The sequence below is a fragment of the Piliocolobus tephrosceles genome, chromosome 1, assembly GCF_002776525.5.
Source record: "Piliocolobus tephrosceles isolate RC106 chromosome 1, ASM277652v3, whole genome shotgun sequence".
NCBI classification, from domain to species: domain Eukaryota; kingdom Metazoa; phylum Chordata; class Mammalia; order Primates; family Cercopithecidae; genus Piliocolobus; species Piliocolobus tephrosceles.
In genome coordinates, this window is record NC_045434.1 from 218,581,618 (window position 1) to 218,601,223 (window position 19,606).

The 19,606-nt window shown below is 56.8% G+C and overlaps 1 protein-coding gene across 4 annotated transcripts in view; it reads right to left on the minus strand.

The window, feature by feature from the left end:
* The window catches only part of PRDM16 (PR/SET domain 16), a 51,947-nt gene extending 42,494 nt beyond the window's left edge, over window positions 1-9,453 (minus strand). For 3 of the 4 annotated variants that reach the window (XM_031934827.1, XM_031934826.1, XM_031934828.1), the window contains exons 1-2: window positions 9,233-9,453; window positions 8,852-8,986 (exon numbers count right to left, since the gene is read on the minus strand). In XM_031934827.1, coding sequence (XP_031790687.1) covers window positions 8,852-8,872 — 21 coding nt within the window. In that variant the 5' untranslated portion in view covers window positions 8,873-8,986; window positions 9,233-9,453. Of the gene's footprint in view, window positions 1-8,851; window positions 8,990-9,232 lie in introns of all 4 variants that reach the window. The other variant, XM_031934829.1, reaches the window with a different exon arrangement.
* Between the last annotated feature and the right edge of the window lie 10,153 nt (window positions 9,454-19,606).

The window sequence follows — 19,606 nt, forward strand, 5'->3', positions numbered from 1 at the left end:
AACCCCTTCCCCCACCTCTTCCCCCAATCCGAGGGCCCCCGTGTCTCCTGGGACCCCACTCCGGCTCCGAGGGCACCCGATGTGCCGGGAGACCCTGCCCTCCGGCGCAGACACTGCCCTGGAGCCGCCACGGCGGGAGGGCGGCTGGGCCGCGGGCGCCCCCTCCCTGGCCCGAGACCTGCAGGAGGAGGGCGCCTTGGCCACGGAACTTGGAGCCGCAGTCGGAGTTAATCGCTATTATTGCTGATCGCAGGGCCCGAGGCGGGGCCGGGCGGGGCGGGGCGGGGGTCCCTGGCCTGCCTCCAACTGCTCTGGGGGTCAGAGGTGAACGGGAATCCGCGCAAACTTTTCCGAAGTCGCAGGCCCCGCCCTTGCCAGCGGCGCTGAGGTGCAGACAAAAGCCGGCTGCGTTTTTACAGCCTGTCCCCGGTGTCACAAAGGCCTTATCAGCCAGACGCGCCGAGAACGCCACTGTTCCTGGCCGGCGGGGTCAGGCGACTTCCCGGGACAAAGACCGGCTGCGGTGGGAACCCGGCGTCTGCGGACCCAGCCTGGGCCGGTTCCTGGCTCGAGGGCGTCACAAATTGCGCATTTACTGTACTGCAGGCCCCTTCCTGCAGGGCCTGTCATAAATTATGACTGCAGCTCCCTGCACATTCCTGCCGTCTGCTTGTAATCCTCCTTCCTTGTACGACCCGCGGTGGGTCCCGCTCAGACCGCACTAAGTCAGCGTGGTGGGAGAAGTTTGTTCAAGCAAAAATAAAGTCTGGAGTTTCTGATAGCCTTTAGCCCCCAGCAGCGGCCTCAGGGAGGGGGACTGGCCGCCGGAAAGGAAGAAGAACAGTATATTTTCTTAAGCGACAGCATCTAAGCATCTATGCCTTTTTATAAACACTTGAGTCCGCTGCGCTGTTGAAGTCGTGCCTGTGTCCCGGGGTTGTGTTGCACGGGCAAGGCTGGAATTTTCTCTTTGGTTTAAGGATCTGAGAGGGTGGGGAACCCGCTTAAAAACAGCTGAGTTTACTAGCGCCAATAAATGTCTGCTCTAAATGGCTTTAAAAAATAATGATGCCAAACAGACTGGATTTGAAGTTAAGTCCTTGTTCCAACACTTCAGGTCTCTTTGTAACAACAATGACTTGGCTGAACATGGGTGAACCACACGAAACACGGGTCCTCGGAATTCAAACTGTATTTAGCATGAGCATGACCCTGCCTATTTTCTCCCCCTTTTATCACTTTCCAGACACAAAGAGGCGGCTTCTTGTAGGTAAACGGAGTTCTGCGACAAATAAATGGCCACGTTCTCAACAGAAGGCAGAGAAATTGCCTGCGAAAAGCCTAGAGTCAGGCTGGGCTTTCCGGGTTTGTCAGCGTTCATTCAGGCGGAGCCTTTTATGAAAATTCCTATCATTGCTCCCCCGCAATATTCTTTAAGACACAGAAATCATTTAAATTTACAATGGCTGCCAGCTTTGGGATACCTTCTCCTTACAGGTCTTTAAAGAAAGTTTTTTAAAATATCAAATCAATTCACAAGAAAAGAGACGACTTTCGAATATGAAGCCCTAAGTGGTACGGTTTTCACTCCCGCTTAATCATAGAATTTAACAATATACATAGACGAAAAACTCCATGTAAATGCCCCCAGGTGGGAATCACCAGACTGCAGAGTAAAAGGCACTGGGGTGAATCTGAGCAGCGGCTCTTCCTGTTTTCTCTTTCCTGGAGTAAATGAATTTTTTCCATCAAGCGAACTTTTGGGCTTTCTTGTCTCTTTTTGACCAGTATAAGAAACTTTAAAGGCAGGCTTGAATCAAATAGGTGAACCCTCCTTCCGTGTGCTTACTGGAAAAAAAACTCAATCGCTCACCATTCTGGATTTCAGAATTCAACTGTGCTTGAGTTTGCTGTGCGAGAGGCTTTTCTCACAAAACACGTGAAAGCAGCCAGTGGAATCAAAATTCTTCCCAAACTGTTTCCCAAAAGCAAATTCCCCTGGTGACCCAGTCTGCCTCTCTCACCTGGCCTCGGGAGAGAGAGGGGACGTGGGTCTGAGGATTGTTGGTTTTAGCTCTCAGGACTTCCCCCGAGGCGAGGCGGCTGGGTCTCAGCGCTGCTCCCGGCTTCACTTTAACTCCTTGCTGTCTCCACGTGCTATGAGTGTGGGAAAGTGCTGTGATCCCCCAAGCCCTGAGGCTGGCCCAGGAGCTGAGCATGTAGTGGTGATGGTGCTCTAAATGCCAGCAGGGGCAGCACCCCGATGTGCAGTGCTGGGGTTTGGACAGAGGTCTCTTTTCTCCCTCCCCTGTGCATGCCTGTGCTCGCCAGCCTCCCTCTGGCCGGACTCGCTTCGCGGCTTCCTCCGTGCTAAGCGGCTGGAGGAGACCACAGTCAGGCTCCCGGACTGCAGATAGTCCTGTCCTCTGGCAGAGCGAGGAAAAGCCCGCTGGGTCCCGGGCTTTGCCACATTCTTCTCCTCCCGCACATGGCTGAAGCATTTTTATTAAGCCTAAGTTTTATTATTGTGTTGTGTGCGATATGCCGTCACCTCCCTAGCGATCAGACATGAAATAAAACTCTGTGTACACTTATCTGTTTCTAGTTGTGTGGTTTGGATCTGGATTATAAAAATGAAAATGACGGGTCCACAGTTAAATTACCTTGATCATTCTTAAATAGCTTCTTCTAGTAAAGTGAGCCTGTGATGAGCAGGAAAGGAATATACACATCCCGACAGGTGGTTTGCGAAGGCGTTCAGATGGCACAGTTGAATTTCAACCTTTTTTTCACCAAGAAGAGGATCAGTTTGTTCCAAAGGGGGCCCCATAAAATGGGAATCAAAGCAACTTGAATATGCTTTGGAAGTCTTTTGTAAGCTGGTTATGAAATGCTCAAAGGAGCGCCCTGCCCTCCTCCTTCCCATTTCAACGGGGTAAACTGTATCTCATGGTTGGAGGCTCCTGCGTGCCCTGACCAAATTAAAAATCTATGATTTTTAATTTACAAAAATTATGAGAATGGCTGGGGGCGATGGCTCCCGCCTGTAATCCCAGCACTTCTGAAGGCCGAGGCTGGTGGATCACTTGAGGTCAGGAGCTCGAAACCAGCCTGACCAACATGGTGAAACCCTGTCTCTACTAAAAAATACAAAATTAGCCAGCCATGGTGGCAGGCCCCTGTAGTCCCAGCTACTTGGGGGGCTGAGACAGGAGAATCGCTTGAACCCGGGAGGCGGAGGTTGCAGTGAGCCGAGATCGTGCCACTGCACTCCAACCTGGGCAACAAGAGTGAAACTCTGTCTAAAAACAAAAAAAAATTGTGAGAGATAAAAGCAAAGGGAATACGGACATGTCTGGGGTCAGGGTAGAACAAGATGATGGGTGTTGGATGCCGTCCGTTTAAAATCCCAACCCTGACAGGGCACACGCCCAGACAGAAACGCAGGACCCGGGTCAGAGCCCAGGATGACAAAGCAAAAGAGAAATGCCCTCCGCCAACCCGGGAGACCCCGGGTTCTCATGCACACCCAGCGTGGGCTCTTGTCCACACGGTGCTGCCTGGTCACCGGCGGCCACTCTTCTAACACAATGCCTTCGAGGAACACGCTCTGCGGGGGGGCTGCGCTGCTCCACGGAGGACGCCGGGACCCCTGCTCTGCCCCTGGAAGGCGCTGGGGTTTCAGGGTTTGTCTGCTGCCCAGGTAGCCCCAGGGCACTGTGCAGATTGGGGCTGCTTTTCTCAACTCAGGGGTGCTGCAGGTTGTTTGAGAGCCCCACAGCCGTTCCGAGGTACACTGGGGGGCCTGCACCCGAGTCTGGCTCCCTGACATTCGTGTTTGACCTCAGCCCCGTCCCCTGCCATCCTCACCCCACTAGCCAGTTGACATCCAACCACCAACATTCTTGCCCTATTGAGGCAACGTGAGAAAAAGGAAAACCAGAAAACAAATAGCACCGGCGTGAGAGTCCCCTCCCTGCCTCCCGCGTACCCCCGTGGGCGCTTCATCGCCAAGCTCTTGTTTTCTTTCTTAAAGTTAAAACAAATTCAGGAACTGCCCCTGTCTGTGCCTCCTGAAACATTTCAAACCAGTTCATTTGTTCATAATTACAGGAGAAAGAACCACCCAGGGGAGATCTGAGTGTCTTGAATTTTCCAAAAAGGAAAGTAGGAGCCGGAGGATCGTGGCGGGCGCACCCCTGAAAAAGTGCACGGAGATCCCGAGGGTCCCTCTTCCGCTCATGCTCAGATGAGGCAGCAAGTCAAAGTCCCCCACAATGACTTCTGACACCTCAAGGCCCTACCTCCCTTGCAATCCGATTGCCCTGAAAGTCCCAGGGCAAAGGCTCGGTCCCCCAAGCTGTGTGCGTGGAGGTTTTGCTCCCCGCACCTCCCCGGAGAGCCTGTGCTGCTTCAGGAGCAGCTGCTCCCTTGGCCTCGGAAGGGGCCAGCGTGTCCTTGGCTGTGATCTGGGGCCTCTTTGTGCAAACAGAAAACCACAAGTCCCCTTTTGGGCGACACGACCGGGCCCAGGAGCAAATTCATGACCCAATGTGGCCTCTGCCTCTGCTCAGCTCTCCCATGAGCCATGAGGAAGGCTGGGATGGGCCTTAGAGAGCAAGGGCAGGGGATGGGCCCCGTCACCTCTCAAGAGGTCCCCTGGGGCCAGGAGGGGGAATCTCATTGCTAGATGAGAACGTGGAGGCGGCGCCCACAAGCAGCCCCTCAGCCCCACACCGTGGGGATAGCTCTCGTTCATGCAGAGGACGGTCCAGTGCCCATGGGGCCTGAGATGGGGAGGGACAGGGTGCTGGGCCAGCCCCGCCTGGGAAGGAGGGTATCCGGGCCTCCATGCTGCCCTCAGCTCAGCCGGTCCTGCCTCCGTCCGTGAGGCACCGTGGGGCGGCAGGGCAGCGGGGAGCCTCTGGGGAGGTGCTGGCCGGTTGCTGAGTCTTTCCAAGCTCTGGGGCTCACATGTTCTCAAGCCTCTGTCCCCTGCCTCTCCCCAGTGGCTGTGGAGGAGCAGATAGCCGGTCCTCTTTTGTACAGGGCAGGTGTCTTGGGGCATGTTAGGGGATGCTAGGGAGAGGGACACGTGGTCAGTGATCTGAGCAGGCTTCTGAGCAGCCAGAATGTCAGAACTGGGCCTGTGGGTGCTGCACCACCCAGCTCAGCAGGTGCCCTGGAGCGCCCGAAAGCGTCAGCTAGAGCGCCAGTACACTGCACTGAACCATGAGGGACATGGGGGTGGCGCCCGCCCCCAGACCCCATATGAATGTGCAGCAGCCCGCATCCAGCGAAGGCCAGGAGGAGCCCGGGATGGGCCAGAGGAGGTATGTGACTACCCTGCCTCCAAAGTGCCCCTGAAGTGTGGGTCTCATCCCAAGGACACAGGAGCACCCTGGAGGCCAGGCCCCAGTGTTTGCTTAAGTCCTGGCTGCCACTAGCAGGAGACTCAGGACGAAAGCCCCAGCCTGGGTGCCCATCTGAATATCGACCTGAGTTTTCAGTTCAGAGCGACCTTTCTCCTCTGCCCAGCAGGAGAGCTCATCTCTTCTGGGAGGCTGTGGCTTCCAGAACTTTCTTTTTAGGATGTTTGGACCATCTTCTGCCCCAGTCTCCTTTTCCTCTGAGAATGGGGGCTGAGGTCACATGCCTCGAACCTCAAAATGACGGTGATGCTTTTCTGACCGAAATATTTTCCCTGCTGAATGCAATTTGGCAGACTCGACGTTGTTTTACGGACCTCAGATGTTCGGGCTCCTTCCCTTCTGTGTCTGTGCTGTGTTAGAGGTAGGGTGTGTGTGCAACCTTGCAAAAGAGAGACAGAGAAAGAGAGAGGGAGACAGAGAGGAAGGGAGAGGATTGGTCACTTGTGTGTGTTTGTGTGGGGGGGAGTGTGGTGCTCATAAGTGCCAGAAAATCCTGGTGGAACTTCTGGCATGGTGGAAATCTGAGAAATGGCATTAGTATCATGTAATGTTTCTTTCTCAAAGAGAGGCTGTTAAAAACTTTTTAAAAATCTTGGTTTTATTAATATTTCAGGGCAGTTTTTATTTGAGATCCGCATAGGGTCAAATAGGTTGCTTTGCAGGAACCCACGTTTCCGTGGTCAAGGCCAGAGAATGGAAACACGTTCCACTGAGGCCACGTGGCCAGCACAGCGCACACGAGAGAGCGTTTAAACACTAGATTGAAATCTATGATATTCCTTTCAAAAAGGCATTGCTAAAAGTCATTTCATACGAGAGTCTATGGGTTTCTGAGAGCAGTTTTTCATATTTTTAGTGTTTAAATGTTATTATTATTCAAAGGAAAATACGTCCCACACAATGCTCATTTTCCTTTGATAACTGAAATTCACGGTTGAGATTTCAGGAGGAGAAGCTGCCAACTCAACCACCTCACTCCCCGTGCCTGGGCAGCGAGTCTCCTCCAGCCTCCGGCCGGCTCCTGCTTTCCTGGGCGTTTCCCGGGCATTCCAGCCACGTGGCTTATCCAGCTCAGAGGTGCACCTTTGCGGGGACATGGGCAGGAGCGTTGGTGGCCCTGTAACACCCGACGTCACCCGCTGTGCTACCTATGAGGGTGTTCTCAGAGCAGAGGGCTCCTCTGCCCCTCGGAGGGGAAGGGTCTCACAGTGAGGTTGAGGGGTCAGAAGTGCCCTGAGCGGAGGAATTTCTCTCTGCTTTGGGCCAGTTTGGCGTTGTGTTTGCTTAAATGTGCATTTCAAATTCCCTCTGGGTTTGTGGCTTTAATTCAGCCTACGGACCTAAAGCAGAGAGAATGAATCCCTTGAGGCGGTGCTGGAGAGAGCCGTCTAGCGGGTCAGGAGGTATCCCAGTCGTTTTGACATTATCTGTGGTTTGGGTAATAGAGCCAAGTATATTTCTGACTCTAGGACGGAGCTTTGGAGGGAGTCGGAGCTTTGGAGGGAGTCGGCACTGTGGGGTAACGGCGGGGTAAAGGGAAGGAACGGATCAGGATTCAGGATCATTCTTCCATCCTGGCAACAAGGATTTCTGCCCCCTGGTCCTGACCATGGAAACACAGTTGGCTGCAAAGCAGTCCATTCCTTTTGGACCTCATATGTAGCTAAAAGGAAAGCTTCCCTGAAATATTAATAATACAATGAAGATTTTTCTCAAATACAGGCTTCTCTTTGAGAAGATTACACATCTGTTTGTTTTTTACAAAGCTAGACACATAAAGATACCCACTTTACTGCTTAAGTTTAGTTCAAATGTTCTAATAAACATTTATTTCTTAAATAAAAAAATCTAGGTCCTTCATTACTATAGTTTGCATCTCACAAAAGCACAGCCCTGGCCCAGCCCTGTGGTGCCCCTGCCCCTCGGCTTCCCAACGGACGACCAAGGACACACACTGTCTGCAAATCTGAGCCCCAGAAAAGGATGGAAAGACCCGTCCTCCTATGCACCTCAAGCCCCATTTTCCTTCACTCCAATTTCACTTTCATCTGGAATAAGGAAAATATTTTTTTTCAGTTCTGTTCTTATGTTTATGATTATTTTTTTGCTTCCTCTCTGTATTTTTTTTTTCAATCAGAAAAAGTTATTTTAAACAGTTTTGGCTCTAACTGAAGGCCACGGAAGTCCTGGTAGTACAGCAGATTCACGTCCCCATCCAGAACGAGCTTGTCCAGCAGGGCAACTGCTCGGTGGAGATTCTGTTCCACAGCCAAGGGGACGGCAAATGAGGGAGAGCCCCTGGCAGCCAGCCGCGGCCTGCGGGACCTCCCTGGAGTTTGCTCTCTGCATTTCTTAGTGCAAAATTGTTTCTCTCATAGTCGAGAGCCTTGAACCACTTTCAATGGCTTGCACAGGCTACCCGGGAATGTTCCGTGATGTGGTCTTCACACACATTTTTCACAGCCATAGGATCCTTTTTTCCTTTTTTGCAAATGAAATCTCATGTATGACCCCAAGATATTACAGGAAAAACCAGACTGCTGTGATGGAAGGGGCCGGGGACCCCAGGCACCCTGAGGAACGCACGGTGTTGAGAACGCAGGGTGGAAAATGCCGCCTGGGAGACTTGGCTTGAGAGTGAGAAGAGCCTCCAGGGGCCACTGGCAAGCTTGGAATAGAGACATTCATGAAGCAGCGACCAACTCTGGGGATACGGTGCCTTCTGGAGTAGAAAGAGACTCCGCATCTTCTCCCCAATCAGCCTGCGGGTCTGGACGCCTGTTCCGGTGGTGGTGCGGACCAGCCGTGGAGGTCAAGGGTCCAGGGAGCTTAGTGGGGGCCTCAGTCTTGAGGTGGCAGGGACGGAAGTGAAGGTGTCTCTTGTCTGGTTCACAGGGACTTTGTGCCAAAAAGGCCAAGGCCTTCAGCAGGCTGGTCAGAGGCCCTGGAGGCTCTAGGAGGCCCCTGAGTGGCTGCCTCATTGGCCGGTGCTGACTCTTCGGAAAATTTGGTTAAACAGTGCCATTTAGATGGATTCTTGTAGTGACGGTTCCCGCTCTATGCTTCTCCCGTGTCCTTCGGGGAAGCGGCATTTGCAGGAAGTGTGGACCCTGTGATCTGGGGTCCTGCCTGCTTCATTGCTCTTTTCCACCCGAACCACCATCCTGGGATTCAGGAGCTGCCAGCCTCGGGCAGGGGCCCTGAGCAAGGCTCCGATGGAGCCCTCCCGGGGTGAGTCAGCTCTCCTGAAGTCAGCGCTGGCCGAGCACCAAACAGTGCCCCCACTGCAGGCCAGGGCTTGGCAGATGTCCCTAGAGAGGCTCAAACAACCCTTGCCTCGGCACCTCCGCCAATCCTGGTGCCGCGTCCTCAGGGACAATTCCAAGGGGCAGAAGTCCCCGGTATGAGCCCAGACCTACCTGCTCACTGATCTGACACATGGTGAGGTTCTGATCTTCGCAGGAGCACGCCACACGGATGTACTTGAGCCAGCTGCCGGCCCCGGCCTGACTCGCATCCACGCAGAACTTCTCGCTGCCCAGGTCTTCGGAGATCTGCTGGGAGGAAAGTGAAGCAGGAGTCAGAGGTGCCCTGTGTGCTGGAGTCTGCACACTGCCTCTGCCCACCCGGAAACCTGGCTGTTTGGGCTCAAATAGGAAGGCAAGTTGGCATCCAGACCTCAGCCCACCCTCTGGGCATCAGCGGGGCTCTCAGCCCACCCAGACTGCCCAAGCCTGAGAGTCTCCAGGAGTCTCCAGGAGCCCAGCGGAAAGGCAGGGAATGGCCTTTTCTTTTCTCACCGAACAGATCACTGCCCTGGCCCGGCGATAAAATGAGCCTCCAGAGTTGCAACCCCCACCCCCGCAGCAAAGCTGTCCCACGTGTGAGAAGGCAGAGACTGCTGCCTCTGGGAGCAGAGCCCTCTGCTAAGGGGCTGGGGCGCTGGGCTAGAGAAAAGCATGTCTGAAGGTGAAGGTGTTGCTGGGTGTGCATGTGAGTGTGTGTGTGCACGCTCAGGGCAGCCTGCACACCACTCTGACAATAAGAAAAGCATCTGGTTTCCTTAAAGCTGGAGAGTTTCAGTTTGACACCCAGCAGCGTGAAGACGCCTAGCTGTTCTCACCACGCCCGCAAAGTCACACGCACACCAACTTGGCTTTATTTTGTTGTTGCTGTTGCCTCTGAACGGGCAGAGTGGCCACCCCTAGGGCTTTTCTTATTTGCTGTTACCCCTACTCCTCTGAGGACCACTGATGAGGAGACCTGACCTGCTGTCCACTGTGGAGAGAGAGATGGTGTCACCTCGACCAGCCTGACCACGGGTGGCGGCTGCAGGCCTCCCAGTCTCCCCCACTCTGGCCAGTGGCTACTCTGGGTTCTGAATTCAAATCAGCGGCATCTTGGGCAAGCTTCTTGGGCAGCCCAGCCCAGACAGGGCAGGAGGGAGGACAGGGGGCAGCGGCTGGGGACACACCACACTCAGGTCCCAAAAGTAGAAAGGCTATGTCTCTCTGGGCAGGAGTGCCCTTGGGCAGGTGTGTCCTGCTGGACAGGTGTGTGTGGGTGGGCAGCTGTGTCCTTGGGCAGGTGTGTCCTGCTGGACAGGTGTGTCCAGGTAGGCAGCTGTGTCCTTCGGTGGGTGTGTCCTGGTGGGCAGGTGCATCCCTGAGCAGCTGTATCTTGGTGGGCAGAGGTGATGGATAAGGAAGTCAGAAGGACCCAGGGAAGTCAGGAGGAGACAGTGACCTGTCCAAGTGAAAACAGTGGAAGCTGACTCTGGGCACCATGGGCCTCTTATTCTCTGGAGTTCTCCTGACGGCTCCATGGTGAACTCTAGGACCTGGCAGAGGGGAGGAGCCGCCCACCTGAGGTCGGGAGCTGCCCTCTTCTGACCAGAGAGTCAGGTGCTTTGTGAACAGTGCAGGCGTTTCCCAGGCATCCTCAATGACCAAGGGCCCACCTGGCCTGAGAGTCCATAAGGAAATGGAGGTTTCAGGAGGCAGCTGCTTAGCTCAGGGGTGCACAAGGGTGCTGTGGAGTCCGCCTGTGCATCTGCATCCCATCGGCCCTGAAACCACATCCCCCACAGGGCCCATGGGAGCTGCTGTGGCAGCCTCGTCCTCTGAGTGACAAGTCTCAGAGCATGTACACTCGGGCCAAGCTCTGCGGGCCACCTTAGGGGCTAATTTGGAAAGAGGCTGTGAGCTGAGGGGCCTCAGTTCTGAGACTTTTTGCTTTTTGGGGACTTTATCATTCGTGCCAGAGCAAAATGAAATGGACCTAATTCTGAAAGAGAGGACCTGGACCAGAGACAGCCAGGTGGAGCCTGGGCAAGGCGGAAAGAGGCAGGGATGTGAAGGGTGGGGAGAGACAGCTGAGGAGCCTGCCAGGGCACAGAAGTGCCCCAGCCCAGCCTCTGTCCTCAGCTGCCAGCGTCCAGACCCTCAGGAGGTTGGGGCCAAGAGCATCCACTCCCACGTGCACAGGCCCCGGTGACCCCAGTGCCTGACCCTCAGACGTTCGGCATGCACTCTGCCGGGTTCCTCGCCATCTCAGGCCTCGTGCTAGAATTCTTTTGATAAGTTCAACGTCAGCACCAATCAATGGGCAAGCGTGTTGTCCACGTGCCCCGGCCTCTGTGTGTGGCGTTCCCTCTTTCCCTGAGGCTTCCAGGGAAAGTTGGCCCCTAGAGCACAGCAGAGACGGGAGAGGGTCTCGAGTCTCCTTTCCCTTCCACTTACTCTCGGTCTCCTTGCTGACATCCTCTACCAAGCTGGGGTTCCCAACTAAGGGTTTCCAGAAGTGCTGGGTAAGACAGATTGGGGTGCAGGGTGGGTGGTCGGCCAGGGCAGAGGGGGGTGATCCTGGGGTCCCCTTATCACACACAGCTGTGCCTGCCCCTGGAGCCCTTCTGGCTCCATCCAGGGCAGTGGGAGATTGACTCGAAGGCTGCCTCATTTCAGAGACGGCAGCGGCAGAAATGCTCCCAAGCTCGTGGGCTGTGGTTGCTGTGCTCCAGTCACCAAGTGAGTGTGAGTGAATGGCCAGGTCCCTTCTCTGCCCGGGGTTGGCCCTGAGTCCTGTCCACTCGGAACTGTAGATGGGCCTGTGGTTCAGAGAGGACATGGATCCAAGAAGCATAACTAGGCTAGAGGCTGGTGCCCGAGGAAAGCACTGGTGGCGGGGGAACACTCAAAATACAAACGATGGATTAGCAGGAGCACAGCCGGCCACATGGGGCTGGCAGCATCCCAGTCCCGTCCCCAGCCCATGGGCCCACTTCTCCATTGAGGCCTGCTGACGTCACAGCCCATTGCACACAGTGCCTGTGGGCTGAGGGCTGGCACTCACCCGGGGCAGGCCGTGCCCTCCCACCTGGGACCCGGACTTTTGTCCTCAAAGCTGGAGTGCCTGGGCCACAGCACTCCACTGGTGCAGTACGTGCTCCTGAGTGCATCCCCCGCTGAGCCCAGGGACCAGCTGATGGGGCTCAGGCCACTTCCCGAGAGGCAGGACTCACTCCTAATGCACCCAACATATGGACTCAGCCAACACCTTCCCCCTGTTCTGGGTCCTGGTTGGCTCAACCCTCGCTTTGGTGGGGAGTCTGTGGCCACCCTGCTGTTCAGGACTCAGGGCAGGTTCCCAGGGAGATCGCTTCTGTGTTACCAGCTTCTGCAGAGACAGCTCTGCCCTAGGCACGACTGCAAATCCCTTGACATTTGAGGTCCTGTTCCCTAAAGGGGCTGCAGGAAAGGTCCTCACGCTGTCCAGGGAGGTCACTGCCTGCCCTGCCCAAGTCCAGGGCCAGCCCAATCCAAGAACCACAGACTCAGCAGCCCGCCCCACTGCACCCCATCTCTTGCCAGGAGAGGAGTGGCAGAGGGGCGTGGTGTGGAAGGGAGGAGGCCACAAGCGGCTGGTCGCCACTGGGAAGGCAGGCTTCCCATCCTGTAGGTGCAGACCCAGGGCCACCAGCCCACGTGGGGAGGCCCCTCCCCAGGCACAGAGACCTCTCAGGGCCCTCTCACTTCCCACCCTGACTGCTGGTGCGCATCAGGAAACTGCTGGAAAGGCTCGCCAAGCCACAGCTGTGGTCAGCAGCCCTGCCATCTTCCTCTGCCACAGGGAGGGAGTGAGGCTGGGCTGGCCAAGACCCACGGGGCCCCGTCCCACCTCATCACTGGCCAGGTCTAGGCTGGAAGTCACTATGGGGCAGGGGACTCACAGCCCCATATAGGTAGTGGCCTGGGTGCCAGTCTCTCCCTCTCTCTCCCCTGCTCTGCTTCTGTCTGTCTGTCTCTGTGTCTCTCCCTCTCAGTATGGGTCTCTTTTGGGCTTTCTCTCCTCACATATGGTACAGGGGCCTGGGAGAAGGTAAATGACGCTGTGAGTGACCACAGCCATGGCATGGGCTTCTCCTGGGGCCTGGTTGTTGACTCGAAAGTGTTGGCCTCGGTCAGGCGTGGTGGCTCATGCCTGTAATCCCAGCACTTTGAGAGACCGAGGGGGATGGATCACCTGAGGTCAGGAGTTCAAGACCAGCCTGGCCAACATGGGGAAACCCTGTCTCTACTAAAAATACAAAAGTTAGCTTGGCATGGTGGTGTGCAGCTACTTGGGAGGCTGAGATGCAAGAATCACTTATATCCAGGAGGCAGTGGCTATAGTGAGCTGAGATTGTGCCACTGCACACCAGCCTGGGTAACAGAGTGAGAGATTCTGTTTCAAAAAAAAAAAAAAAAAAAAGGGAGTATTGGCTTCACCTTGACTTCCAGGCCTTGGGGTCCATCTCCCCAGGAAATCCCTGGAAAAACAGTCTGTGTCCCTGGCTGGCTGACCAACCACTATTTTAAGTGCTCCCAAGCCCCTCACCCTACAGGTGCACATGTATCTGGGTGTGTGCTTGTGTGTGGGCGTGTGCCTGCATGTGTGCACAGGTATGTGGGGGTGTGTGCATGTGTGTGGGTGCACCTGTGTATGTGTGTGTGTGTGTCCATGTATGTGTGCTTGTGCTGGGGGAATGGGGCGAGAAGCCTTCGGTGAGCAGAAGGCTGACGCCAGCAGGAGGACATTGAAGGGATGGCCAATTCCCTCTCAAAAACGTGGGTTCTGTGTCTGGAGGAGAACCCTGGCCCCTTCCCTCCAGCCCCACATCTGAGGCCTCTTCAATGCCTGTGGTCCGGCCACTGATGGCTGCAGGTCCGGGGACCCACCTGTACCCTGGGACAGCCAGTCTCCGGACACCACCGCCGTGCTCTGTGGAGCAGCCACCCATTGTGCCCCCAGGTCGCCGGTGTATTGTTGAATGCATCGAGTCACCGGGAATGTTTGTTTGGGGCATAGGCTCTCCCTTCTTGTAATGCCCCCTCACCTTGCAGAATAAGCCTCTCTTTTCCACATCATGGCCCTGCAGGTATTTGCATGCGGCCTGAGTCCTAACCCTCCCGTGCCAGGGTAAACATCTCTGGCTCTCTCAAACGTGTCTGAACAGGGACACGGCTGATTTCTCACCCACATGGGACAGTGTTCTGGAGCGTCCGGTCTGTCCCTGACCCTCTCGGGTGCAGAGGCCTGGAGACCGGAGGCAACAGCTCCCCCAGGGGTCCTGGTCTTGAGTGTGCGCCCAGGCTTTGCTGCCCTGCTGGTGGGGTCCCCTCCCTGACAGCCTCTCCTCCCTTGTCACTCTCATTTCCTGGGCATTTCTCCTCATTCCCGGGAGGCCTGGACCCCAATCCCTGACCAATTGGAAGGTCACGGAGTGGGAGTTACACCTGCCTGGGGCAACTGAGGAGGGCTTGGTTAACTCCTTCCTTCTACAGAGGGGTGCCTCTGAGGGGGGCCAGGTGGGCACTGACCCTTCCTCCAGGAGAGCCAGGACGAGCCTGGGTCTGAGGGACCTGAACCAGTGACAAGTGTGTTGGGAGGGGGTGCTGGAAGGACATGTGCCGGGAGGGGTGTGTTGGGAGGGATGTGCCGGCAGGGGGTGTACTGGGAGGGCTGTGTTGGGATGAGTGTGTTGGGAGGAGTGTGTTGAGAGGGGTGTGTTGGGAGGGGTGTGTTGGGGGGGTGTGTTGGGAGAGGGTGCATGGTAAGGGATTGCACTGGGAGGGGTGTGTTGGGAGGGCTGTGTTGGGAAGAGGTGCACGGTAAGAGATTGCACCAGGAGGGGTGTGTTGGGAGGGCTGTGTTGGGAGGGCTGTGTTGGGAGGGGGTGTGTTAGGAGGGGTGCGCTGGGAGGGGTGTGTTGGGAGGGGTGCGCCAGGATGGGTGTGTTGGGATGAGTGTGTTGGGAGGGCTGTGTTGGGATGAGTGTGTTGGGAGGGGTGTGTTGGGAGGGGGTGCCCAGTGAGGGATTGCACTGGGAGGGGTGCGTTGGGAGGGGTGTGTTGGGAGGGGTGTGTTGGGAGGGATGAATTGGGAGGTGTGCACTGGGAGGGAGTGTGCTGGGGGAAGGTGCACCTGGAAGTGTGCGTTGGGAGGGATGCACTGGGAGGGGTGTGTTGGGAGGGGTAAGTTGGGAGGGGTGAGTTGGGAGGGGTGTGTTGGGAGGGATGAATTGGGAGGGGTGCACCGGGAGAGGGTGTGCTGGGAGGGCCAGGCCTGTGTCTGCTATCAGAGTCAGGTGTAGGATCTCCCCTGAGATGCCTGACCACGTCTGGCTGCTGTCCCAGCATCGAGGGTCCAGTCCTGTGGGAGTCCTGCTGGACCCATCTGGGAACTCCTGAAGGAGGGAGCAGGTGGAGCAGGAGCTTGGACAGACCTTCAGAAGCCACTGCTTTTCTGCCTCAGACCAGAGAAATGCTCCTGAAGTGGCCCTGGGTCGTGGTTCTGGCTGGGCAGGTGGAGGCTCAGGCCTGGCTTCTTGGGCCTGCACCGTCTCTGATTCCAGAAACGGCAGGTGTTGCCCCGACCGCTGCCTCCTCCTGCCGCCTTTCCTGTCCTCTCTCGCCTTCCTCCCCAGGGTCTCTGTGCACTCAGGGCCACACTGGGTGCTGTCCAGACCCCTCGCTCACCGCCGCGGGCCTATAAGGTGGATACCGTGTTGCTGCCCCACAGTACATTTTGTAGAAGAGAAAATGGAGGCCCCTGGAGACAGGGCCAGCTCCCAGCCCAGGCTGCTGGACTCCAGAACTGTGCCATGGCCACCCCGTGTGCTCTCCAGGGCCAACTCAAGGACCAGAGGGAGGACCCCCACGCCCTGTTCTGGGGGTTGCAGGATCTCATGTGCTCTGGAATCCACAGAGCAGGCCTGGGCAGTCCCAGGTCTCCGTCCCTGCTTCCCTTGGCGTGGGACTTGTCGGCACCCACAAGGACAGAGAGGGGCCACCCCTCCCTAGCTTGGTGGCCCTCAGGCTGCCAAAGTTGCATCTGACCAGGGCCTTCCTGGGCTCTGGGTGCTCCTGGAGATCAGGGATCCGTGGAGGAAACAATGGCAACAGGAACGCTCAGAGGGAGGTGGTGTCAAAGGTCACAGCCATGTACACCTGACCACAGGCTCCTTGCTGTACCAGGTGGGGCCAGCACCAAGGATCTGTGCCAAAGGCGATGACTCTGCCTGCCCTAGGGCGTGAGCCCAGCCTTTCCAACCTGGGTGTATGCTACATCCAGCCACGTCTGGGAGCTGGGCCTGTTTTGGTGTGAAGTCTTCTAGCCCTGACACCTCCAAGGCCCTCTGGGCGGGCCTGAGTCCTGGGATGTTCTCCGTGACATAGGAGGCCAGGACAGATGAGAAGCGGGTAGACGAACGAACGGACGCACACACAGTGACCTACCGGGCTCACTGCTCGCTTCTGTTTACATGGGATCAATGAACGCAGGAGGGAGGCACAGATGGAAGGAGTGGCCCAGGCCACATGTCTCCACAGGGCCAGCTTTAGCAGGCAGTGGCCTGGAGGCCATCGTGGCCATTGGGCTGTGTCTCTCTCCAGATCTGGAATCCAGCTCCCTGCCTGATCGCTACTTAAAAGCCTGGCTTTGGGCTGTTTGGGGCTGAGCCTCAGGAGTCCTAAGACTTCTAAAGGAAACTGCCCTCCTGCCCACTCTGTCCCACTCCCGGCGCGTAGCAGCTCCTAGCTCATAAATCAACCCCATCAGAAATGCTGAGTTACGAAGTGAAGTGAAGGAAAATTTCTCTTAACCTTTACTTTTTTTGCATATAATTTGAGGTTTCCTGCACTTCCAATTTGTGGGCTCTCTGCTGGGCTGGTCCTCCATGTTCAGTGGGCACGGCCAGCCGCTGGCCCTGTCCACGGTGTGCGTGCAGGTGGGAACGCCGTGGCGTCCATCATCAGCTCGCCTAGTGGATTCTCAGCGTGCAGGGAGGAGCAGAGCCCTGGGACGCTGCCCCCTCGGTCCCGCCTCCTGCTGCTGCCACGAGGCTCCCCAGAAGCTCCCCAGAGGTGGTATGGAGTCCACCGCTGACAGCCAGGAGCTGGCGGGAACCGGGGGGAGGGTCTTCTTACCCTGACCCCCTTCTTTAAGGACCCATGCGCTGATTCAGAGTAAGAAGCCCTGGCTGTGGAGCCCTGTCACAGGCACATGCGCACCCGTGCACACACACAATGGTCACAGTTGATGGTGTCCACGAGTAGCTGAAACAGAAAGCCCATTCCTGTGATGCAAGGAAGTGGGGGAAGGTGTTCTGGAAACACCTCAGTCCGATGTGAGCACAGAGCCTGGATGAGCTCATAAATCCCTGTCCTGATGCCCAATAGGGGGCTGGGTGGTGATGGTACCCAGTGCTAATGAGAAATGTGGCTGGTGGGATAGGGCCACACCACGGCCAGGGACACGAGGGCCTGGCCGGTGGTCAGCAGGCCTGGGGCCACCTGCTTCGGCTGAGAGGGAGGTGGGAGGAGAGGAAAGGATGGAGGGTGGGAGGGTTGGGTGGGGGAAGGGTGAGGAAGGAGAGAGAGGCTGCTGCTTGGAGAAACAGGCAACTCTTGGCAGCCATTCCTCCAAGACGGAAGCCAGCCTCTCTCCTAAGCTCAGAGAGAGAGACAGGGAGCAAGAGTGGGCTGTCTGGGGTTTGTCCCTGGAAGAAGCTGGAGGGGCGGTGGCTCTTAGCTCCTGCCTGACTGTGCTCTCACTGGATGGTTCTCAGGCCGTGGGGCGTGCTGGGGGAGAGATGAGGGCCAGGGTCCCAGGGTCTCAGAGAGCCCTGGGAGCATGGCCCAGAATTTGGATGGTTTTGGCCCGGAGGGACTCTCACGGCAGAGGAAGGCCCAGGACATGTGGAGTCCATGCCTGGGGGGTTTTGCTCTTGTGTCAGTGCTGGGCAGATCTGAGGAATGCAACGCGCTGGAAAAAGAGTCACCAAATTCCACACTTTGTAGCCTCTTGGGGCCACACGCACCTGCAAAAACCTAGTGAAAGCCACAGACCAGAACTCACGGAGCCTCCCAAATGCCATGTGGAAGCCCAGGGTTTAAGAGACCCTCTCCCTCTAAAAGCTCCAGACACCCAGATGCCCTGCAAACATGGAGGCTCACAGATTATCTCCCCCTAAACCCCCAGATGCTGGGATGCTGTGGCGCTCCCGGGGTGCACTGACCATCTCCCCCAAAGCACCCAGACCCCAGATGCTGTGGAACTCTGAGGGAGCGCATGGCCCTCGGCAGCCAGCACACAGCCCAGGTTCCAGAGCTCTGCCATCTCTGCTGTGGAATTTCCTCTTAGTTCTCTTTCTCGCTTTCGTTCCCTCCTCCCTTCCTTCCTATTCCTATTTTCTTTATTCTTTGGGCGGGGTCTCCACTTGGGCGGGGGCGACCTCCCAGCAGCATCTATGAACATTGAAGAAAACTCTGGTTGAGACAGGGAAGCAAAGAGGACTTTCCATCTGACCGTGCACAGCTCCCAAGCGCCTCAAGGTCCCCTGGGGTGGGACTTACGCACCCTGATCTCACACCAGTGGTGGACAGGGGCCACACAAGCCCGGGCCTCGAGGCTGTGCCCTGCCACCTGCCGCAGGAGTGGTCCCTGCCCCTTTCTGCAAACTGCACGCAGTGTGCCCCTGGTGTGTCCCCAAACTCAGCCTTGCCACTGCTCTCCCAGCAGCCTGGGGGTGTTGGGGGTTGGGCTTCCTCCTTGGTATGTGGCTCATCCATCGTGGCACCTCTGAGGTTTGACTTGTTAGCCATGGGCTGCAGCCCTGACCGTCAAAAATAAAGGAGCACGCTGGTGACTCAGACCCACGCTGTTGCAGCTTTAGTGAAATGAAGGGTTGAGACACAGGCTCATGAAACATGGAACAACTAGAGGTGATCGGCAGTGCGTGGAAGGAGCAGGGTCTGCGGAAACCTCAGGCCCGGCAGCCGGTGGGGTGGACACAGTGGGGAGCACCATGTCCTGGGGGGAGTACCAGTGGGACTTGGTGGCCCCCTCCCTCCAGGATGCTTCAGAGACTGACCTCTGAGTCACACAGACCCTCCCAACCCCGATCTCCCACCGTCCTCATCATGACGATGTGGGGGTTGTCTGGGGTCCTGCCTCAGTGTCCCCCTTTGGAACTAGAAAGCCTCTTTTCTGCTTTCCAGCTGCTTGGAGGCCGTGGCTACATGCACGCGTGGTAGGCTCTGAGGAACTGGGAGCTGGCGTTCGGCACCTGCTGAAGACGTCCTGGAGGACCCCTGTGCTCAGCCCTGCCTGGACACTGAAGGTTCTCTGCTGTGTGCCTGTGGTGGCCACTTCGGGCCACTGGTGGCTTGGGGGCCTGCAGCTCCCCCGTCTGGCTGCTCCTGCTCACCTGCTCTTCAGAATGAGGCCTTCCCTGGGTCTTTCAGATAAGCAAGAAGTACAGGCACCTCTGGCCCTTTGGGAAGCCTTTAGTGGGGTCCCTAGGACCCCCGAAGGGACGAAGCAGCCCTCGCAGTGAGTTGGAGAGGGGCACCCAGTGAACAGGCTACGCGCATGCTCTGCCTTAGAGAAAGCTTCTGCCGCCGCTTCCACCATGGCGGAAGGTCTCAGATGTGCACGGGGCCCCCAGGAGAAAGCCCACAGTCGCACAGAGGGCCCTGGGCTGAGCCTTAGGGGCCTTCCTCAGCGACCCAGGCCAGCTGCTAGGTGGTCTGGACCTTCGTCTGGGGGCACACATGTCCAGGGAGCCTCCGTCTCTGCCACACGTGTTGGGAGCAGCTTAGGTATAAGAGATTTCACCCTTGAAAAGCTGTGTA